The sequence below is a fragment of the Hetaerina americana genome, unplaced genomic scaffold (genome assembly GCF_022747635.1).
Source record: "Hetaerina americana unplaced genomic scaffold, ioHetAmer1.1.p SCAF_5, whole genome shotgun sequence".
NCBI lineage: Eukaryota > Metazoa > Arthropoda > Insecta > Odonata > Calopterygidae > Hetaerina > Hetaerina americana.
Genome location: NW_027287095.1, coordinates 8,064,316 through 8,081,198, shown reverse-complemented (window position 1 = coordinate 8,081,198; position 16,883 = coordinate 8,064,316). Strand labels below are relative to the sequence as shown.

The following is a 16,883-nucleotide window of genomic DNA, read 5'->3' as shown; positions in this document are numbered from 1 at the left end:
TGTTATGTTACAGTTTCATGTAATATTGACAGTTCTGATTAAGCTCCAATTTTCTTATTTCTGTATCATCATTGTTGTATCTTTACACTCAGCAAATTCAACTGTCATTTTATGAATGGTATTACGAACATTTTTTAATATGTGGAAAGAATTGTCTTCGGAATGTTTTTTCCATAATTTTTGCAAATTCATTGATGCTTAAGGCCTACATTTAGTGGAATTCCATAATGTTGCAAAACTGTAAATCTGATGCTTAATATTGTTAATTGGATCTGATGACACATTTTTTAATGTATTAATTTCCTTCCCTATTATCCAAATAATTTCACCTTCAAGGTTTTCATTCTCACTGCTGTGGTACTTTTTTGTTGATAAATTTAAAATTTAATGGAAAGTTGTATTAGCATGCATTCCATTGGTTTCTCTTAATTTTACATGAGTCAAAATAATTTACCACTAATTAAGGTACTTGCTCTTAGAGGTATTTTCAGTCCTAAATTAAGATTGCAAGTTAACAAATTTGGACTCAATTCCATCAAATGGATGATTCCTTTCATATAATCAGTTAACCTGAGTTGTATTAATGGTAAAACTCTGTTTGAGTACTGTGAAATCCAATTTATTCTAAACCCTTAAATATTGAACTCTTTCCTACTCTTGGATTTGTTTTCTTCTGCAAAACATTTTTCCAATGCCCATTGATATTTATTATAATGTGCACTCCTATTTCTAGTTGAGAAACTCAATGCCATCTCAGCACTGCTCGAGTCCTTTGGAAATTGCCGCACATCAATGAATTCCAATGCATCCAGATTCACTGAAATATTTAGCCTTGATTTTGACCAGTCGGGCCAGATTGCCTCAGCATCAGTGCAGGTATTTAAATATTTTAATATGTTACAGTGATTAATGTAATTTTTTCAGGGATATGATGATACTAGCGAAATTCTTAAGAATATTCTAGGTTTTTGTTTTCTCATTAAATCATTATGTTTGTGAAATCACTTTATTGTTATTCATTTCCCTTTCTGGAAAAGAGAATAGTTCTGGTGTACCTAAGGACTAAATGTTTACTGAAAATGTTGTCAAGTGATGAGTGCATGGAAGTACTTGGGTGTAATGGGTTGACGGGGAATGACTTAGTGACACACTTTAATTTACATTAAAAATTATTTAAGTGTCTGGGATAATTGTGGAAGTTGAAAGAAATTTGGATGGGTACTTGCCGGAACAAAATTGAAAAAGCATTCTTTGTGCATTCTGAAAGCCATGACTTTTTATGTAAGTGTATTGCATATTGACATTAGATATCATTGCAGCTCTTTTTAAGATTTCAAAAAACTTCTCTCTTACAACAATAATAAAACTCTTACAATATCCCATATGAAAATTAACTATTTAAATTTCCAATATTATTTCGATGGAAAAAATTTGTGCATATCAAACTGTTTAATAAATTACCTAAAGTTGTGTATTTCAACATAATTGAGTTTGTGATCTAATGCTGCCTCTTGTAAATAAAGATGTCCTTAACATTCTTTGGATGAAGATTTCGAGGAATATATGGAAGATATGCTATAATAATTTGTTGATAATTCCTTATCTCCAGTAAGTAAATGTTAAGGTCTATTATCACTATTGTGATGTCAAAAATGCATAAAATGTCATGCCATATTAAAACCAAAGTATAACAGCAAAGTATACGTCAGACATGTATTTATTACTCGACTTTCTAAAATATCTCAGGCATATGGAAAGGATATAACCAAGCATAAGTTGATTGCTTGATATTTGAGGCTTGGCAGATTGAACATTTTTCTATCATAAAAAGGGAAAGACATGAGTATTTAACAGACAATTAAGTATTACCTGTTAGTGAATTCAGGAACAGAAGTTAAGTATTTTCTTCATAAATTTAAGCTGAAATCTTGGCCTTGACCTGTGTTACTTGTGTGTTCCTCTGTTCTAAAAAGTAGAGGAATAAAAGTTTGGTCGGCACTGCTCTTAAGAGAATGTTATATAGTCCAATGCATAAATGCATATGCTTTACACACATTTTTCCTTTTGTTCCATTACCCCAGGTTCTTCTGCCTGAGAAGACCAGAGTTGCACATCGTCCGGAGGGCGAGCTAACCTTTCATGCCTTCTATCGACTGCTGGCCGGTGCAGAAGGCATGCTGAGAAGGGAGTTGCAGCTGGATGGACAAGCAGGAGCTGACAATTATCAAATGCTCAATCAGCGTAATATATTCATTACTCCAATGACTAAGGTCAGTTCTCATAACATGTATGCTGCATGTCAGTGTCTTATTTTAAAATGAAATTCAGGTTATACTTGGAAAATACATTTTTTTTCATTTCAATAGCTAAGTGATGCAATGGTGAGTATTACATATCATACCATTCCCATTTGAATTTTATGTTGTCCATGTAGTGATGTTTGCAAATGTACTGTGGGGGTTTGCTAGGATTTTAAATATCATTCAGAAGGGCAAGGATGCAAACCATATCCAAAAATAGCAAGTCAGCTGTTTGTTAATAACATCACCAAACCTTTATGGCCATCTCCTTAGATTTGTTTGCTTTAATTGTCTCTTTTAAAATTTATTTTGTAACGCATATCCAGCTCTGTCTTTTACTATCCATCATGAAATAATGACAGCGGGAACCCTCAAACCTTCTATACTTCACCTTTCAATGTTTGTTGATGTTTTGCATTTCAGTTGATATCTATGAGTTAGATAAGCAGTGTTTTGCCATCTTTTCAAGTGTCAGTTCTTTGATGGCTGGCTGTGGATGTTGCATTTAATTTTGTTTCTACTGTTATCTTCTACTGTTATGTTTCTACTGTTATAAATATACTTTCCTTCAATTTATGCTTGAAATGAAGTACATGCATTCCCTGAAATGAAGTACTTGCAATCATGATAAATTTTGAAGATTTGGTCATAGCTGGAATTATTTTTAATTGGGAGATTGTGTAGGTATGAAGCCAATGCGACTAGAAATGCAATCCCTAGCCATTAACATAGTGGGTTAATGTTGATGTTATAAACACTTTCCCACTACCTCATAAATCGGTACTGTGAATAGAAAAATATAAAGTTTTTCAATTCTACTTTTAATCCTATAAAGAATTGCAGTAAAGAATTGTAAGTAATAAAAATGTTCATAATATATCACATCGAATGTTTGTTATTCATTCATGCATCATGAATATTATGGGAAGAATCAACCCCAGCTGCACTCTTACCAGTGGGCAAAGGATATGGAGAAGGAAATTAGAGAGGAAAAAATAAATAAATAATTAAAATTAAATAAATATAAAACATGGAAAAATTATTTTTATTTAATTTCAATTATTTATTAATTTTTTTCCTCTGTAATTTCCCTCACCGTATCCTTTGCCCATTTGTAAGAGTAAGGCTGGGGTTGATTCTTCCCATAATATTCATATGACCATAGTTACCATTCGTTTTATTCATGCATCATGAAGATTAAATAAAAATGATCTTAATAATAAAAGTAGTACAACTTCCATCCATCAGTTGTTTTGACCAAAAGGCTTATGATTCATCAGTCTAGCCTCATTTTAGTAGTTAATTAGCTGGCATGAAGTTATGAATATTTTAAGGCAAATAGATGTCTCCGAGTGTCCTTAATGCATGGTGTGGCAAAGTTCCATCAATTTTTGCTGATCTCTATACAAAACAAACGATAAATATTTACATCCTAGTGATAGAGAGCACATGACACCTTTGAGGTTAGGGCTTCTAATTTTTCACATATGTAGGGTAATAAATAGAATAACACAGGTTAGATCCAATTAGAATATACTACTTCAATACACATGCAGTCAATTGTCAATTATCCTAGCTATTCTTTCTTCTGGTCATCTTAAAATTTTAATAAAATTACAATCGTAAACATTTTTAAATACTTTGAATCTTCAATATACTTTTAAAAAAAATCCAAGTTTGAATTACCTCGGATTTCTCAAAATTTTTCAATTTTGATTGCAAAATTAAAAGTTTTCAATAGCATTTAATGTTTTAATTTAAACTTTTTTGTTCTATCCATGCTTTCCTATTCATTGGCCCAGAGCATTCCAAATTCTCATGCAAGACGAGCACATTTACTGTTTTACTATGCAATGCATTAGTTATTAACCCTCTACACTGCATTATTTCAATCTGTATTATTACATGACCAATATGAATCCATATCAGGGAGCCTTTGTCAAAATTCGTTCTTTGCCAATTATTTTTTTTTTCCTGGCTACGTGATTGGTTTAGCTTTCAAGCAGTTTACGTTTTGCTGCTCACTTGATGATGGTTCTTCATTCTTGTAAAGCTAATGTTCCACCCTTATAAAAATGGAAAAGAATTTATTTTCTCATCACTAGAAAACTTGAATTTATCGCAAGGAATGAAAAAGGATAGTTCATTTGTTTCCTCTAAATGTAATCAATTATTTTTAAAAACTATTTTTATTCATTTGAATTGAATCCCTTTATATTAAAACCAGATTTTTATGTGTTACGGTTATCAGTGTTGTACGATTATCCAAATATACGGGACTTGCAGCAAAGTCTGAAATGGTTAGAGTATAGCAGTTAGAGGAGTGTGTGAACAACTGGCAATATCAGTACAGTCTCTTGGCCGAAAGTATTCAGTGTCATAATTCAAATTCGATAGCAACAACAAAAAATTTCAAAGTATTCAAGATGAACTGAATGGCATGTTTCAAGAACAGCAATTTCTGTACTCGCATCAAACCAATCAAAAATATACACGTATATTATTTTTTTTACATAAGGTATTAGTTTAATTTCCACATGATTGACATCTTCTACTCTGTACTTGTAAAGCTGTATTAAATGCTAAATTTATTGCATTACCAGCATGAGGATCGGCAGAGGGCTGCTTTGGACTTTGGACGTGTTTGCACTGCAATGTCCCTGCTGAACTTCACTGAATCGGAAGCAAAGGTCATTTGGTCTGTTCTGGCTGCCATCTATCACTTAGGAACTGCTGGGGCTGCCAAAGGTAATTAATGTCTTCATTTTCAATTTACTTAATTATAATTCAAAGTTTTGGCTAATGATCTTCATCAATTCTATATTTATTAAAGTATACATATATGCGTACAGCTGCAAAACTGGTTTTGTTTGTTGTATTTACTATTTTTCTTCTTTGTAAACACGTTCTACATGTCTAATTTAATTTTTTTTGTACCTAAGTGTTTTATTAATGCCTTGCAATAGTTTTCACTCTAGTAATTTGATGAGTTATCTATGCTGAGGAACTGTAAATTTTTCTGAAGGAAAGTCTCAAAGCAATCTTCACTTATGCTATTATTTAATTCAAAGGTAGATTTAAAGTTAACAAACAGATTATTGGGACCCATGTTTTGATTACATTCCAATTTGAAATGGAAACATTTCATGAATTCCTGGAAGTACTTTTGAAATTAAGTCTGGAAAATTAGGATTGACTTTTTCTCAAATTATGACATGAATTTGAATTCACCATTTCAACATTTGTCTGAACCTTCATGAATGTATATTTTTACATTGATGCAGCCGGGAATGGTGCGAGTGGCAGGTGGCAATTTGCCAATCCTCAAGCTGCGCAAAGAGCAGCTCGCTTGTTGGGAACATCAGTGGAGGAATTGGTGCGCAACATATTGAATGGGGGAGGAGTTGGTGCGGGAGGTGCAGGGACGCCACTCTTGCCCCGCTCTGCATCCTCTTCCTTCCGGACTCCGTCTCCCATCGAGAACCACACGTCCACAGGCATGAGCGGAGTGGAGGCACTGGAGGGGGCTGTGGTGGGAATGTATGGCGAAGTCATGAACGCTGTTGTTGCCTTGATCAATAGGTAAGGAGGTCAAACATTTACTTCCTTTGAATGGCCTCATGCTCTCTAATAATTGGGAAGATATGTAATTGACTTTTCTTTTGCCAGACCTTGAAATGGAAATGATATTTTTAGCAAAATAATACAAGGAATAGGGGAGGTTTGGATCCAAGCTGATTGACAAATTAATGATGAATAATTGCCATATTTATACCTTTCCATACTTGAGCAAAGGCAATATGAGAGATCAGATTTGACATTATTATTAATTAGTTCATGTAGATGTAATTATAATATGAATATGTTAATGGATTGTTTGTAAATTGTTATTCCAGAGGGTGATTCACTAATTGATGGAAATAAAATGTGAATGTCTTCATCAATTTTTTGGATGAACATAGTTTTGGGAATAAATTATGATTTGCATATATTCTTTCATTCGATTCTTTCATATATTTGTTGATAATTTATGATGGATATTGCAGTGCAAATGGATCATAGAATACCTTATAAAATCCATATTAAGTGTAACGGCACAGAAATTTCAGTTCAGGCACAGCTTAATCAATGGCATTTGATTCAGTAATATAACTGTCGGATCATCATTTAACATAAAGCAAGTCATTTTACAAAGCAAACACAAACAGCATAGCGCAAGTCTACTGGCATTCTTTTTAATCATCAAAATTATTTTCCAAAAGGCTAGAATTCCATCTATTTTTGAATATGTTGGCTGTGGAGGAATATTTTTAATAAGCTAGATTGTAACAGCTCTCTGAGGTAGAATTGTGTGTCTCTTTCTGATGTGTACGTAGTCAGTATTATAATTATACCATCCTTGGTTTGGTACAAATCATAAAGGACTCATTTTCTTAAGAATTGCACAATTCATAGTGTACAAAAATAGCATTCATCCTTCGAACCAATATGATGTGAATGCACTGAGCACTGCAACAGTTAGGGAATATAAGGTCAAGTTGTTCCATGGTCTCTAGTTCATTTATGAACTTATGTGAGTTATTTTATTTCATGTTTCTTTTTTAGTGCAATGATCTGAAAAGAATCTGGTCGATCTGGATTTGATCGTCGGAAAAAACATATATTCTAATGTATACTTAATGAGGTTTGGTTGTCCCCTTGTGTTCACTTTTGCCAATTTCCCACAAATGTGCTTGTTTGGTGACATTTGAATTTATACTCCATCAGGTCAATCTGCACAACGATGCATTCTGTGTCATCGCTTCTTGTAGTCGATACTCCTGGGTTCCAGAACCCAACTTCTTGCTCTAAGCAGGGAGGGGCAACATTTCATGACCTTTGTCACAATTACCTTCAAGAGCGGTTGCAACTACTCTTCCATCAGACAGCACTGGTGGCACCTAAAGACAGATACATGCAGGTTGGTGTGGAAGTAATCTGTGTCATTTTTATGGTTCATATTGAAATTATTAATATTTTTGGAAAAGGTTTTTGTCCTTACTTGGAGATATAATAAATATAATATTTTTACTAATGAGTTACGCATGGAAGATTCTAGAAGGTTCATTTCTTATTTTAATCATGGTACAATTCCAACATTTTTAATTGTACTGCATAATATATTTGTACCTTTTTTTGAGAATTAAAAATCATTGCAAATTTGACTGATAGTCAATATTTATCATGAATTTTATAAATTAGTTTTCCATAATATTTAAGGTTATTATTATAGTTTTCTCTTTATTGGTTAGCATTACTGCATTGCCTGTATATTAATATGATTTAGAACAATGGTTCATTGATTGCTTCTTCAATTGAGAAAAAGTTTTTCTAAGTTTGATATACGTACTTTCAGATTGTTCAGCACAGTTAATTCAGAATCTAAATTGTAATATTTTCTTGTATTCATGTGTGATGATTTCATGTGTTGGCATGCATAGCTTTCATCTCCCAGATTTTGAAATTCTAATTAAGAAGGTATATAATTTTCAAAATTAATGGAACTGTTAGTTTGGCATTTATTCTTTCATCTGTTTAGCATTTCCATTGTGATAAAAATGCATTATTGTGGCTTTTGGGGAGCGAATATTCTTCATGTAAATAAAATGGTTTTGGAAGATTTTAAAATTTTAAGGGGTTCAAGGTAGAAATGAGTATTTAATGTTATTGAAAATGGCTAGTATTTAATTATCTAAATTTAAAGAGAAGTACAACTCTTGCAATGTCTGCTGACTCTTAATGTCATTGCTTGTTATTTTACCATATTAGGAGCACATAGATGTTGCTTATGATGATGAGGAGGTGGATATGGAGGAAGAGGATCACCGCAAGGGAGATGGTAGCAAAGGGAAGAGCAGCGACGGCCCCTCTTTGTGGCAGAGCCCGGCTCCAATAGTTGCCCTCCTGGACAGACCTCCTCCTGGCCACTCCCTTCGCATGATACGCTCTTCTCAGGCTGACTTGAGGGAATCTGAGCGCCACACTGGCCTCTTGTGGTTGTTGGATGAAGAGGCAGTGCTGTATCAGGCAACCAGTGATGACAACTCATTCCTTCATCGACTGTTTGAAAATCATAGCGATAGAGGTATGTATTATTTTGTCTCTGTATTACTGGAACTCAGCCTTTATTTATTAGTCCATATTTTTTAGTGCTAACATTCTTTGATAATTTCTTCTCTCAATGCCTTGCATCCTATACTGGGTGCATCAATGGGAAATGCTGAGTTATTATCTTAGTTTCATATGTATATATGTAGTGTAACTGTTACCAAATCACCATGGAAAAGTCTAATTCATTTTATGATGAATTAATCCTGTGGAAATAAGAAATCAGATTTTATTTATTTTGTACTGAGACAAATATCAGACCTGACATAGAGCTGTGGTAATGCACGATGAAGAATAATAGAATTGCTGATTGATTGGTTTGCACAATTAACCTGGAGTTGTTATGTATTTGTTTGATATCAGTCAAATGAAATGGGTTTTTCATTGTTAACCTCCACACATTTGTGTTAATTTCTTTGGCTAATTTAGCAGATTTACTCTGTGTATTGCCACTTTTCCTTGAAGTCTCATGGAGGAAAATATTCTACAACATAGGCACATATGGGGAGCATAGAATGATCAATTACTCTTTATAATTAGAAAAGTTTAATCAGGCTTGATCTCAATAAGTATTATTACCTGTAGAGAGCTGACACAATACCATTGTTTACAAATGTATTCTAAAACATTTAGGTAGACATTTTTCAGAAATAAAACTGTTACCTTCAACAGATATTAATATCTTGCTAGTTTTTTGTTCGATTGTAATTCCTTCAATGGTAGAATTGTCAACATCTCAGAAAAACATGCTTAGAAACCATGCACTACATTGGATATTTGAACTGTTTTGTTCTATTATATTTGAATGCCTAGTTTAATTATTGATGTCTGTGCGCCAAGGGCAAGTACATGTATAGAGTGAACTAGTGATCAAAATTTTACCTTTCTTTTATTTAATTTCTGGGTCATCTTGTTAGACGCGTCTGTAATTTTAGATTTTTCCAGGTGAACTCCACTGGTCTCAATAGCAGCAGACTGATATATCGTTGACTTATAATTATTGGATATTGATGAAGTCATCTTCTAATACGTTACCAGAGGCTAGTGGATCACTGGATTGTTTCACAAAACAGTAGTTTTGATGATTTTCATGAACTGCATGTGATAGGAATAAAATGAAACACACATTCTTACCCTCTGGAATCAAACTTTTAGCAGTTTTCCTCCATTCTGTTTTATCTGGACTCTCCTCATTAGCAGTAACTTTTTCATCAGCAAAATATGCAATGAGAAATTCATTTAGATTAAGTTAAATATTTCAAAGAGCCAAGCATTGGGAATTGACTATAAAGCTACAGAGGAATAAGATGCAATGTTAAAATATCAATGTGACAACAATAATTCTCTCCCCTATAAACACTTTATGCAGCATAATATGTGCTTATGAATGACCAGGTTCATAGCTAAATATGGATGATGTCAAAAGAATTTTTCCAGATCACGACCATGAATTTCACTTTTAGGGTGCATCTGTATTATCTAATTTATACTGTTATTTAGTTTGAACATCTGAAATATGAAAATTATTACTTGAAATGCTCATTTTAACTTTGAAAGTATGAAAGAACTAATTCAGAAATAGTGGAACATTTTGTACTTCATGATTTCTGTAGCCTTCTTCGTCAAATGGTAAGTGCCTTTGGGAAAGTGAATTAGCACATCACATGACTCGTTAACAGGTTCCCTAAATTATTTCTAATTAAAAATTATGCAGTGCAAATATCATGTGATTAAACTCAAAATTGAACTTGAATTCCTCATATAAAAACTGTATGTTTTATTCAGTTAATCTATCCACTGGCTGATCTAAAACCTGGCTTAAGTATTTGCTTGGTGATCAAGGGATCTGGGCTCAAATCCTGAATAAAGCAAATGATTCTTCCTCTGTAAAATTACTTCCATTTTTGTCGAAAACAGTGCTTAAGTTGCTGTTGAATAATTTTCAGGATTATCTTTATTTTTTTTTTTAATTCTTAAGAATGTGATTCCATAGGAATCATTTAAAACATTTGTAGATCCAATCATTATATGGCTGTGCACGCCCATCATTTCTCATCATCCTTTATTGTTTTGCAGAGCACCAGGTGCTGCTGAGAAAGGGCCCTGGTGGTGGGGATCAGTTTGTGCTCAACCATTTGCAAGGGACAAACCCAGTGCTCTACTCGACCACTGGGTGGCTCAAGGCATCAAGGGAGAACCCACTCACTCGGGTCGCTGCTGCTCTCCTCCAAGATTCTGCCAGGTACACACATCTATGTCAGCACTCACTGCTTCTTTCTCCTTGACCTGCGGTTTTTTCATTTTGATGTGAACTCTAATTTTGAATGGGAATTTCTAAACTGCTTGGCCATTTCATATATCCAAAAGCTAAGGAGTTTTTTTTACTCCTTGAAATTGTGAAAATCTTTAAAGTTAAAAAAAGCCCTCTTATAGAATTTTGAAATTTATCCTCATTATGAACCGAACTAAATAAATTGCAGTATTATTAATTCTAGTTTTGTTAAAAAGATATGATATTCGTCAATGTATTTCTTTATTATCATGTTTAGCATGGAAATTTTTTCCTACTGTGTTTTAATGGAAATTGATTGAGTAAAAAACTGTTAATTTGAAATATGTAATTACTTGGTCATTTTTGTTGGGATTTTAAAAATAAATTATATAGTAACCCATACAATGATTTTTTATGATAAATATTGTTTGCATTGACAATGGAAAGGTTTAGTAATTGCCCCATTCAGTTTGAGAGGAAGGGAGGCCAGCCCAGTTAGTTATAGGTCACTGAATTGGAGAAGATAGCCTATATGATATATCATTTTTAAAATCAAACCACCTGTGTACTATATTAAGTTCTTAATGGTTGCATTGATATATTATCTTAGTGTTAAGAAGCGATAAACATGTTATTATGACACTAAAAATTTGTATGTATACACGGTATGCATTTTAAGCCAGTAGCACTTTGTGGAATTCCGTGCTCTGGAGAAGTGCCTCTCTGTAACAGTTTGGTGATCTCCTTTGATGTGAAATTCTTGTTTTCTCTTGGTCTTCTGAAGCATGATTGATTTCTTCTTCCAGGGATGAGGTGAGTCGCCTCTTTGGCAGTGTGAGGAGTGGGCCTGTCTCCAGCGTTGCCCTCGGTGGGACCACAGTGGGAATTGAAGGCTCCCAGTCATTGAGGAGAGCCTCCAGCATTCGTCGAACTCTGGATTCTGGAACGGCTGGAATAAAGAGAAAATCACTCTGCCTTCAAGTTAAATTCCAAGTGGTTAGTATTTAAATCAGAAATTGTCTTACCCTTGGTGTACTTATGGGCGTGATATTATCCCTAATACTTATTGATATATCCAGCATGAACTATCTTTTAATATGTTGTATATGGCTTCTTAAATTAAATGAAAGGCTAGTTAATTCCAATCATAAAATAAATTTCTCATATGGGAATGAAAGATATTTACTTATTTTTAAATGAGTATGTGAAATATTAGCATTTGGATATATGTACAATAAGCTCTCGGTTATCCATGTGCAGGTAATCATTGCTATTCCCTCTTCCTAGGTCTGCAAAATTTTCATTGAATTACAATCATACAGATGATAAAATGCTTTGAAACTTTGATATATTTTTTTTTAAATAAAAGTTTGAAATACATCGGCAATGCAAAGGGAATGCAACAGTTGTTGAAAAATGCATTTGAAAATGAATTGATTGAAAATACATCATTAGAAAATGGAAGTAATGAGATTCTCAAGGACTACAGACACTTACTTGTAGTCACACGAGACTAAAAGTCATGAATAAGAGCAGGTGGAAAAATTAGGCTCTGGAGTGGGATTTTGTGTAAAAATTTGCACAATAGTGAGAATGTAAAGAGAAGAATGGTCTTGGCAAAGGAACATATTTAAGGAGAGGAAAGGATGCATAATTTGATTAAGAGACAAAAGTTGTTTTAAATGAAGACTCTGTCAAATTTTGGCAACTTGTGTGGTACCAAAATTTAGTCTTTCAAGAAAGGGAACCGTATAAATTTGGAATCTTTTTAAGCTTTTTGGACAGGGACAGAGAGACAAGCATGGATGTTGTGTAAAATTCATGGAAAGGAAAAGTGGATGGAGGAGATGCTGACTGTTGTTAAAACTGATGGAATGGAGGATGGTTGTTCAGTGAATGGGGAAGAGGGAGGAATCAAAGCAGTATTTTTGACTCATATGAAGGGGTTAGAAGACATTATTAACTGGAGACGGCATTAGTCTAGGAGAAATGGTGTTTATATATTTTAGGAGTAATTTTCAAGGGATGCTATTTATTTTTTCAAGACATCCAAAAACTTGTCTCTGTACGGTATTCATAACAATTATTTTATAGAGCTGTGCTAAGAATGCGGCGATTTAGTCAGTGATATCAAGAGTGTTTTATAATAAGATGACTGTTTGTGACTGCCATTACAATGATACATTAGGTTTTTGTTAATTCTTAATTGCTTGGATTTTTTCCAGGATGGCCTCATTGAGACATTGAGGCGCACAAGATTGAAATTTGTCCATTGCTTCCTGCCGCAACATGATGCTGGTCTTTGTGAGGTGAAGGCCATCATAGGAAACGGAGACCTCAACAATATTCCACTCAATGTTCCACTTCTTCGATCTCAGGTGAGGTTTTTGAATGATAAAACTCTTTGTAATTCAGGCTAAGAATATAAGTTGATTAGCTACATCATTATCATCTTTATCAAATATTAATAATGAAAAGTATGAGGAGGAACACTCTTCTAGTATCAAACACAAAAATTAATTGGCTGATGAATTTTCAGTTCTCATTCATATTTTTAATGGAGTGACATCAGTGGACTCAACTAATTTTCTTCTTCTCGTTAGTTGAGAGGCTTCCAGACAGTTGCTGCTGCACGGCTTTATAAACAAGGATTCCCAGATCACTTGCTGTTCTCTGAATTCCGGCGACGGTTCTCACTTCTTGCACCATCGGCGGGCCAGTCAGGAAGTGACATCAGCTCGGACCCTGGCCTAGGCAATTCCCTGCCATCGGAAGATGAGCAAGCCATCATTACGGATATGCTGCAAGCAATGGACCTGGATCCGTCTTCCTATCGATTGGGCATGAGCCAAGTGAGTCCATTTCATTTTCCTTATTATTGCTTACACAGGATTCAAATGGCTTTTCTTATGAATTTCATTATTCGTATGCACCTGGCTTATATGTAGGTATGTTTTCCTTAGGTCCTCTGTGCACACCATGGGCAAAATAACAATAGGCCTCTCATCCAAGAGAAATAAGTTCATCTCAAGAAATTCTGAACATTATTCTCTTCAATAATAGGAAATAATAGGAAACTATGGTGAATAGATATCACTTTTCAATTCTTTCTTAAACTCCCCATAATATATTCAATAAGGGAGCTTGGGAAAATGGAATTTCTGCTAGTTGAATCAAGTTGTCAGAGGAATGGGCTGGTGATATGTGAGGTTTATATATTTTTCCATGTGACTTTCCAAAAGTTGAGTTTCTGACGGTGACTGTGATTACCTTTATTTTACTGCCATTTGAGCTCTATTCCTTACAGTTATTTCTAATGTTAGCAAATGAATTTAGACATTTTTCAACCATTTCTAAGGAAGTATTGATTCCCACATTTTGCATGCAAAATGTAACCAATACTTCCCATTTTTGGGTATGTATTTATAGACTGATTTAATTCTAATTGTTCTCTTTGGAATAGCGAGGAATTTTCTTGGGTCGCAAGACATTTCTTGCGGCAGTTTGCTTACCTTACTGGAAATGTTAAATGATTAGCTTTTGCATTGATGGGTCAGCACATTAGCATATATTCCTCACATCATATGCCTCCACTTTTTTGCAATCTTGTTTATGGACTCACTGCAGCAGAGTTAATTCATTTTTCCAATTATTGGTACTTAAATGGTTACAATCTTCATCAAGTGTGATTTGAAACTGACTTTTGGATGGGTTTGGAGACAGAATCTATCCGTAGGGCAGTAGGAAATATAACCCATAGAGGAGGAGGTGTGGGGGTGGGCTGGGTGGATTTGGCCCCCTTGGAAGCTTGTCCCCATCTGGCTGGTTCTCACATTTTAGTAAACCTCTGTGACATATATTTGTTTGCATGAAAGAAGTGAACGTTTCGCGTGATAAACCTGGAATAGCCACGGAAACCCGTGAATCCAGAACTGACTGAATCTTGTGTGACTTCTTCAGAATAATAATAATGCTCCATTTTTCATTATAGAATGGAAATGTTAATACTCATCCATGTTTTTTATTTTATTCTGAAGTAGAATGGAATTTAAAGTAATTAGATTTGGGTAATAGTGTCCTGAGACACCTACAAGAGGCTGATGCTATGGATTGTTTTAAGCAGTTAATTGATCACTGGTCTTGGCTGAGTGATGGGATGTTTAGGGGCCGGCGGGAACTAAATGAATTTTCAAAAAGGGTCATTTGCTGATAACGTTTCTCCCCGCTTACTAAGAGCACCTTTCCGTCTGGGACATCTCCAGCCACCTTTCATTGTGGATCAAAATGAGATATCTTTCAGGGGCTTCACATCCATTTGAGACGACCCTGATTACGGACTGAGTTCCCCGAAATGCGTATCGTATCTTTTATGGACTCTTGATTGGAGGTACCGGACTCCCATTGAGTACATCCCCTACATTTTTTTGGTTTGGCTTTTTCCCATCGGGTAGCTTGATCGTCTGTATGTGTGTATGCAGGTCGTTATTTTCCCGGTCAATTGGGAGTCCGATCGGCATTTAAGCCGAGAGCGCGCCTCAGTTACCCAAGGATGGAATGGTTCCAAATTCCTACTTCATTTCCGTTCCGCCCTTTGGAGTCAATAACACTGAGCGCCCTTTCGACGCCTCCCATTTGAATGAGGGCTTTTGTTCGTTCGGCGTCGATGTACAGTTTTGCCCTTCAACCCGTTGACGCTGCGGGCAAACGAGGAACCCCGAGTCATTCAAACGGTCGTGTCCAAAGAGGGGCGTCGCCCGTCGCAGCGGCTTGACCCCCCCTGGGCCCTCCCTCCTCCGATTGGCCACGGCTGAATGCAATGTCGAGAAATGCCTAAATTTGGTGTCCGACTCAGATTGGATGTCCCTTTCGACCATGCGCAACCGCATAAGGGGTTCAAGGGTGGTTCACGAGGCTAGGCAGTCAAATCCAAAGCTCTACGTACATTGAGCTTCACGCTTAATCACAATTTTTTTTAATTTGGAGGTGGTTCAGATTTTCAATTACCTGAGTGTTAGCGTAGAAGTTGTGCTTAACTCGAACATCTAAAAATGCATATTAAAACTTTTCGCGTTCTCGAAATCTGCTGTAGCCAATTTTTTAGCAATGCACAAGCGTTGATTTCGACTTTTTTTAATAGGACCACTAAATGAAATTTTAACCCTAGAACGGTAACGGGAGTAGAAAATCACCCCAGATCGAGTTGAAATCTCGCGCCAAACGAAAACGGGTTACGTTCGCGACTTGCTTCCTACTCATTTTTCTCTCATCCGGTAAACTTTGAAAAATAAATCTTTGTGTCACGCGATTCTAGGTTCAAAAACGAAAAAAATGAGCTCTTACAGGACAGATTTTTGAAAATTGGGGTTGTTTGTTCACCCCACGTTGCCAGAATAGGGTGAAAAAATAGCGTTATCTTTCTAGGGTTAAAATGGCTGCCGTCAAAACTAAACAAATTAAATTACTTATTTTTACGAAATTGACATATTTTTATTAGGGGCTCTCATACGACACATTAGCCAGATTATTGCCTCAGTACTTTTCTCCCAAGGAATTATTAATTTGTATCATTTACCATTAACCATTTACCATTTGTATCATTTACATTAATTATCATTTTGTATCATTTGTATCACTACTGGGTGAAGTGAGCTTAAAACTCCCTACTACTACTACTCCATAGTCGGCCTAACGTGACATCGCTTTTGTTAGCATTAAAAAATGCTTCATCCCAGGCCTTAGCTGGTCATTTTATACATTGTACAGATCACTTTTCGCACAACTAAGTGAGATATTTACACCGGTTCAAAAATTATATAACAATAGGAGGCCGGTAATGGCGTCATTTGCAACGTTGTCCGTATTTTGTGGCATAGGTGCCACTGGAGGGAGGGGAAGGGGTGAGAGATGGTGCCAGAGCACTGTGTTTTTCTCAGACCTTCGATCCTGCTCTTCGAAATTCTCAACCGTGAGAATTTTGGGGGTTGAGGATTCTTAATCTTACGTCAAAGATTACGATTCTTAATAATCTTACGTCAAAAAGTCGAGGGGCCTGGAAAGACCGTAGTACTCAAGAAGTGATATCTACCGTTGAGCCCTTAACCTCTAATTATTTGACCGAATTGAGCTGCTAAGTGCTGGAGATAAAATAGAGAACGTTTTTAGCA

The 16,883-nt window shown here is 35.3% G+C and overlaps 1 protein-coding gene across 2 annotated transcripts in view; it reads left to right on the top strand.

The window, feature by feature from the left end:
• The window catches only part of Mhcl (Myosin heavy chain-like), a 740,568-nt gene that overhangs the window by 512,015 nt on the left and 211,670 nt on the right, over positions 1-16,883 (top strand). The window contains exons 6-16 of one of the 2 annotated variants that reach the window (XM_071592471.1): positions 734-876; positions 2,082-2,270; positions 2,367-2,381; positions 4,904-5,048; positions 5,585-5,882; positions 7,068-7,260; positions 8,109-8,424; positions 10,524-10,689; positions 11,526-11,715; positions 12,945-13,097; positions 13,323-13,571. In XM_071592471.1, the coding sequence (XP_071448572.1) occupies positions 734-876; positions 2,082-2,270; positions 2,367-2,381; positions 4,904-5,048; positions 5,585-5,882; positions 7,068-7,260; positions 8,109-8,424; positions 10,524-10,689; positions 11,526-11,715; positions 12,945-13,097; positions 13,323-13,571 (2,057 nt within the window). The remainder of the gene's footprint in view (positions 1-733; positions 877-2,081; positions 2,271-2,366; positions 2,382-4,903; positions 5,049-5,584; positions 5,883-7,067; positions 7,261-8,108; positions 8,425-10,523; positions 10,690-11,525; positions 11,716-12,944; positions 13,098-13,322; positions 13,572-16,883) is intronic. The other variant, XM_071592472.1, reaches the window with a different exon arrangement.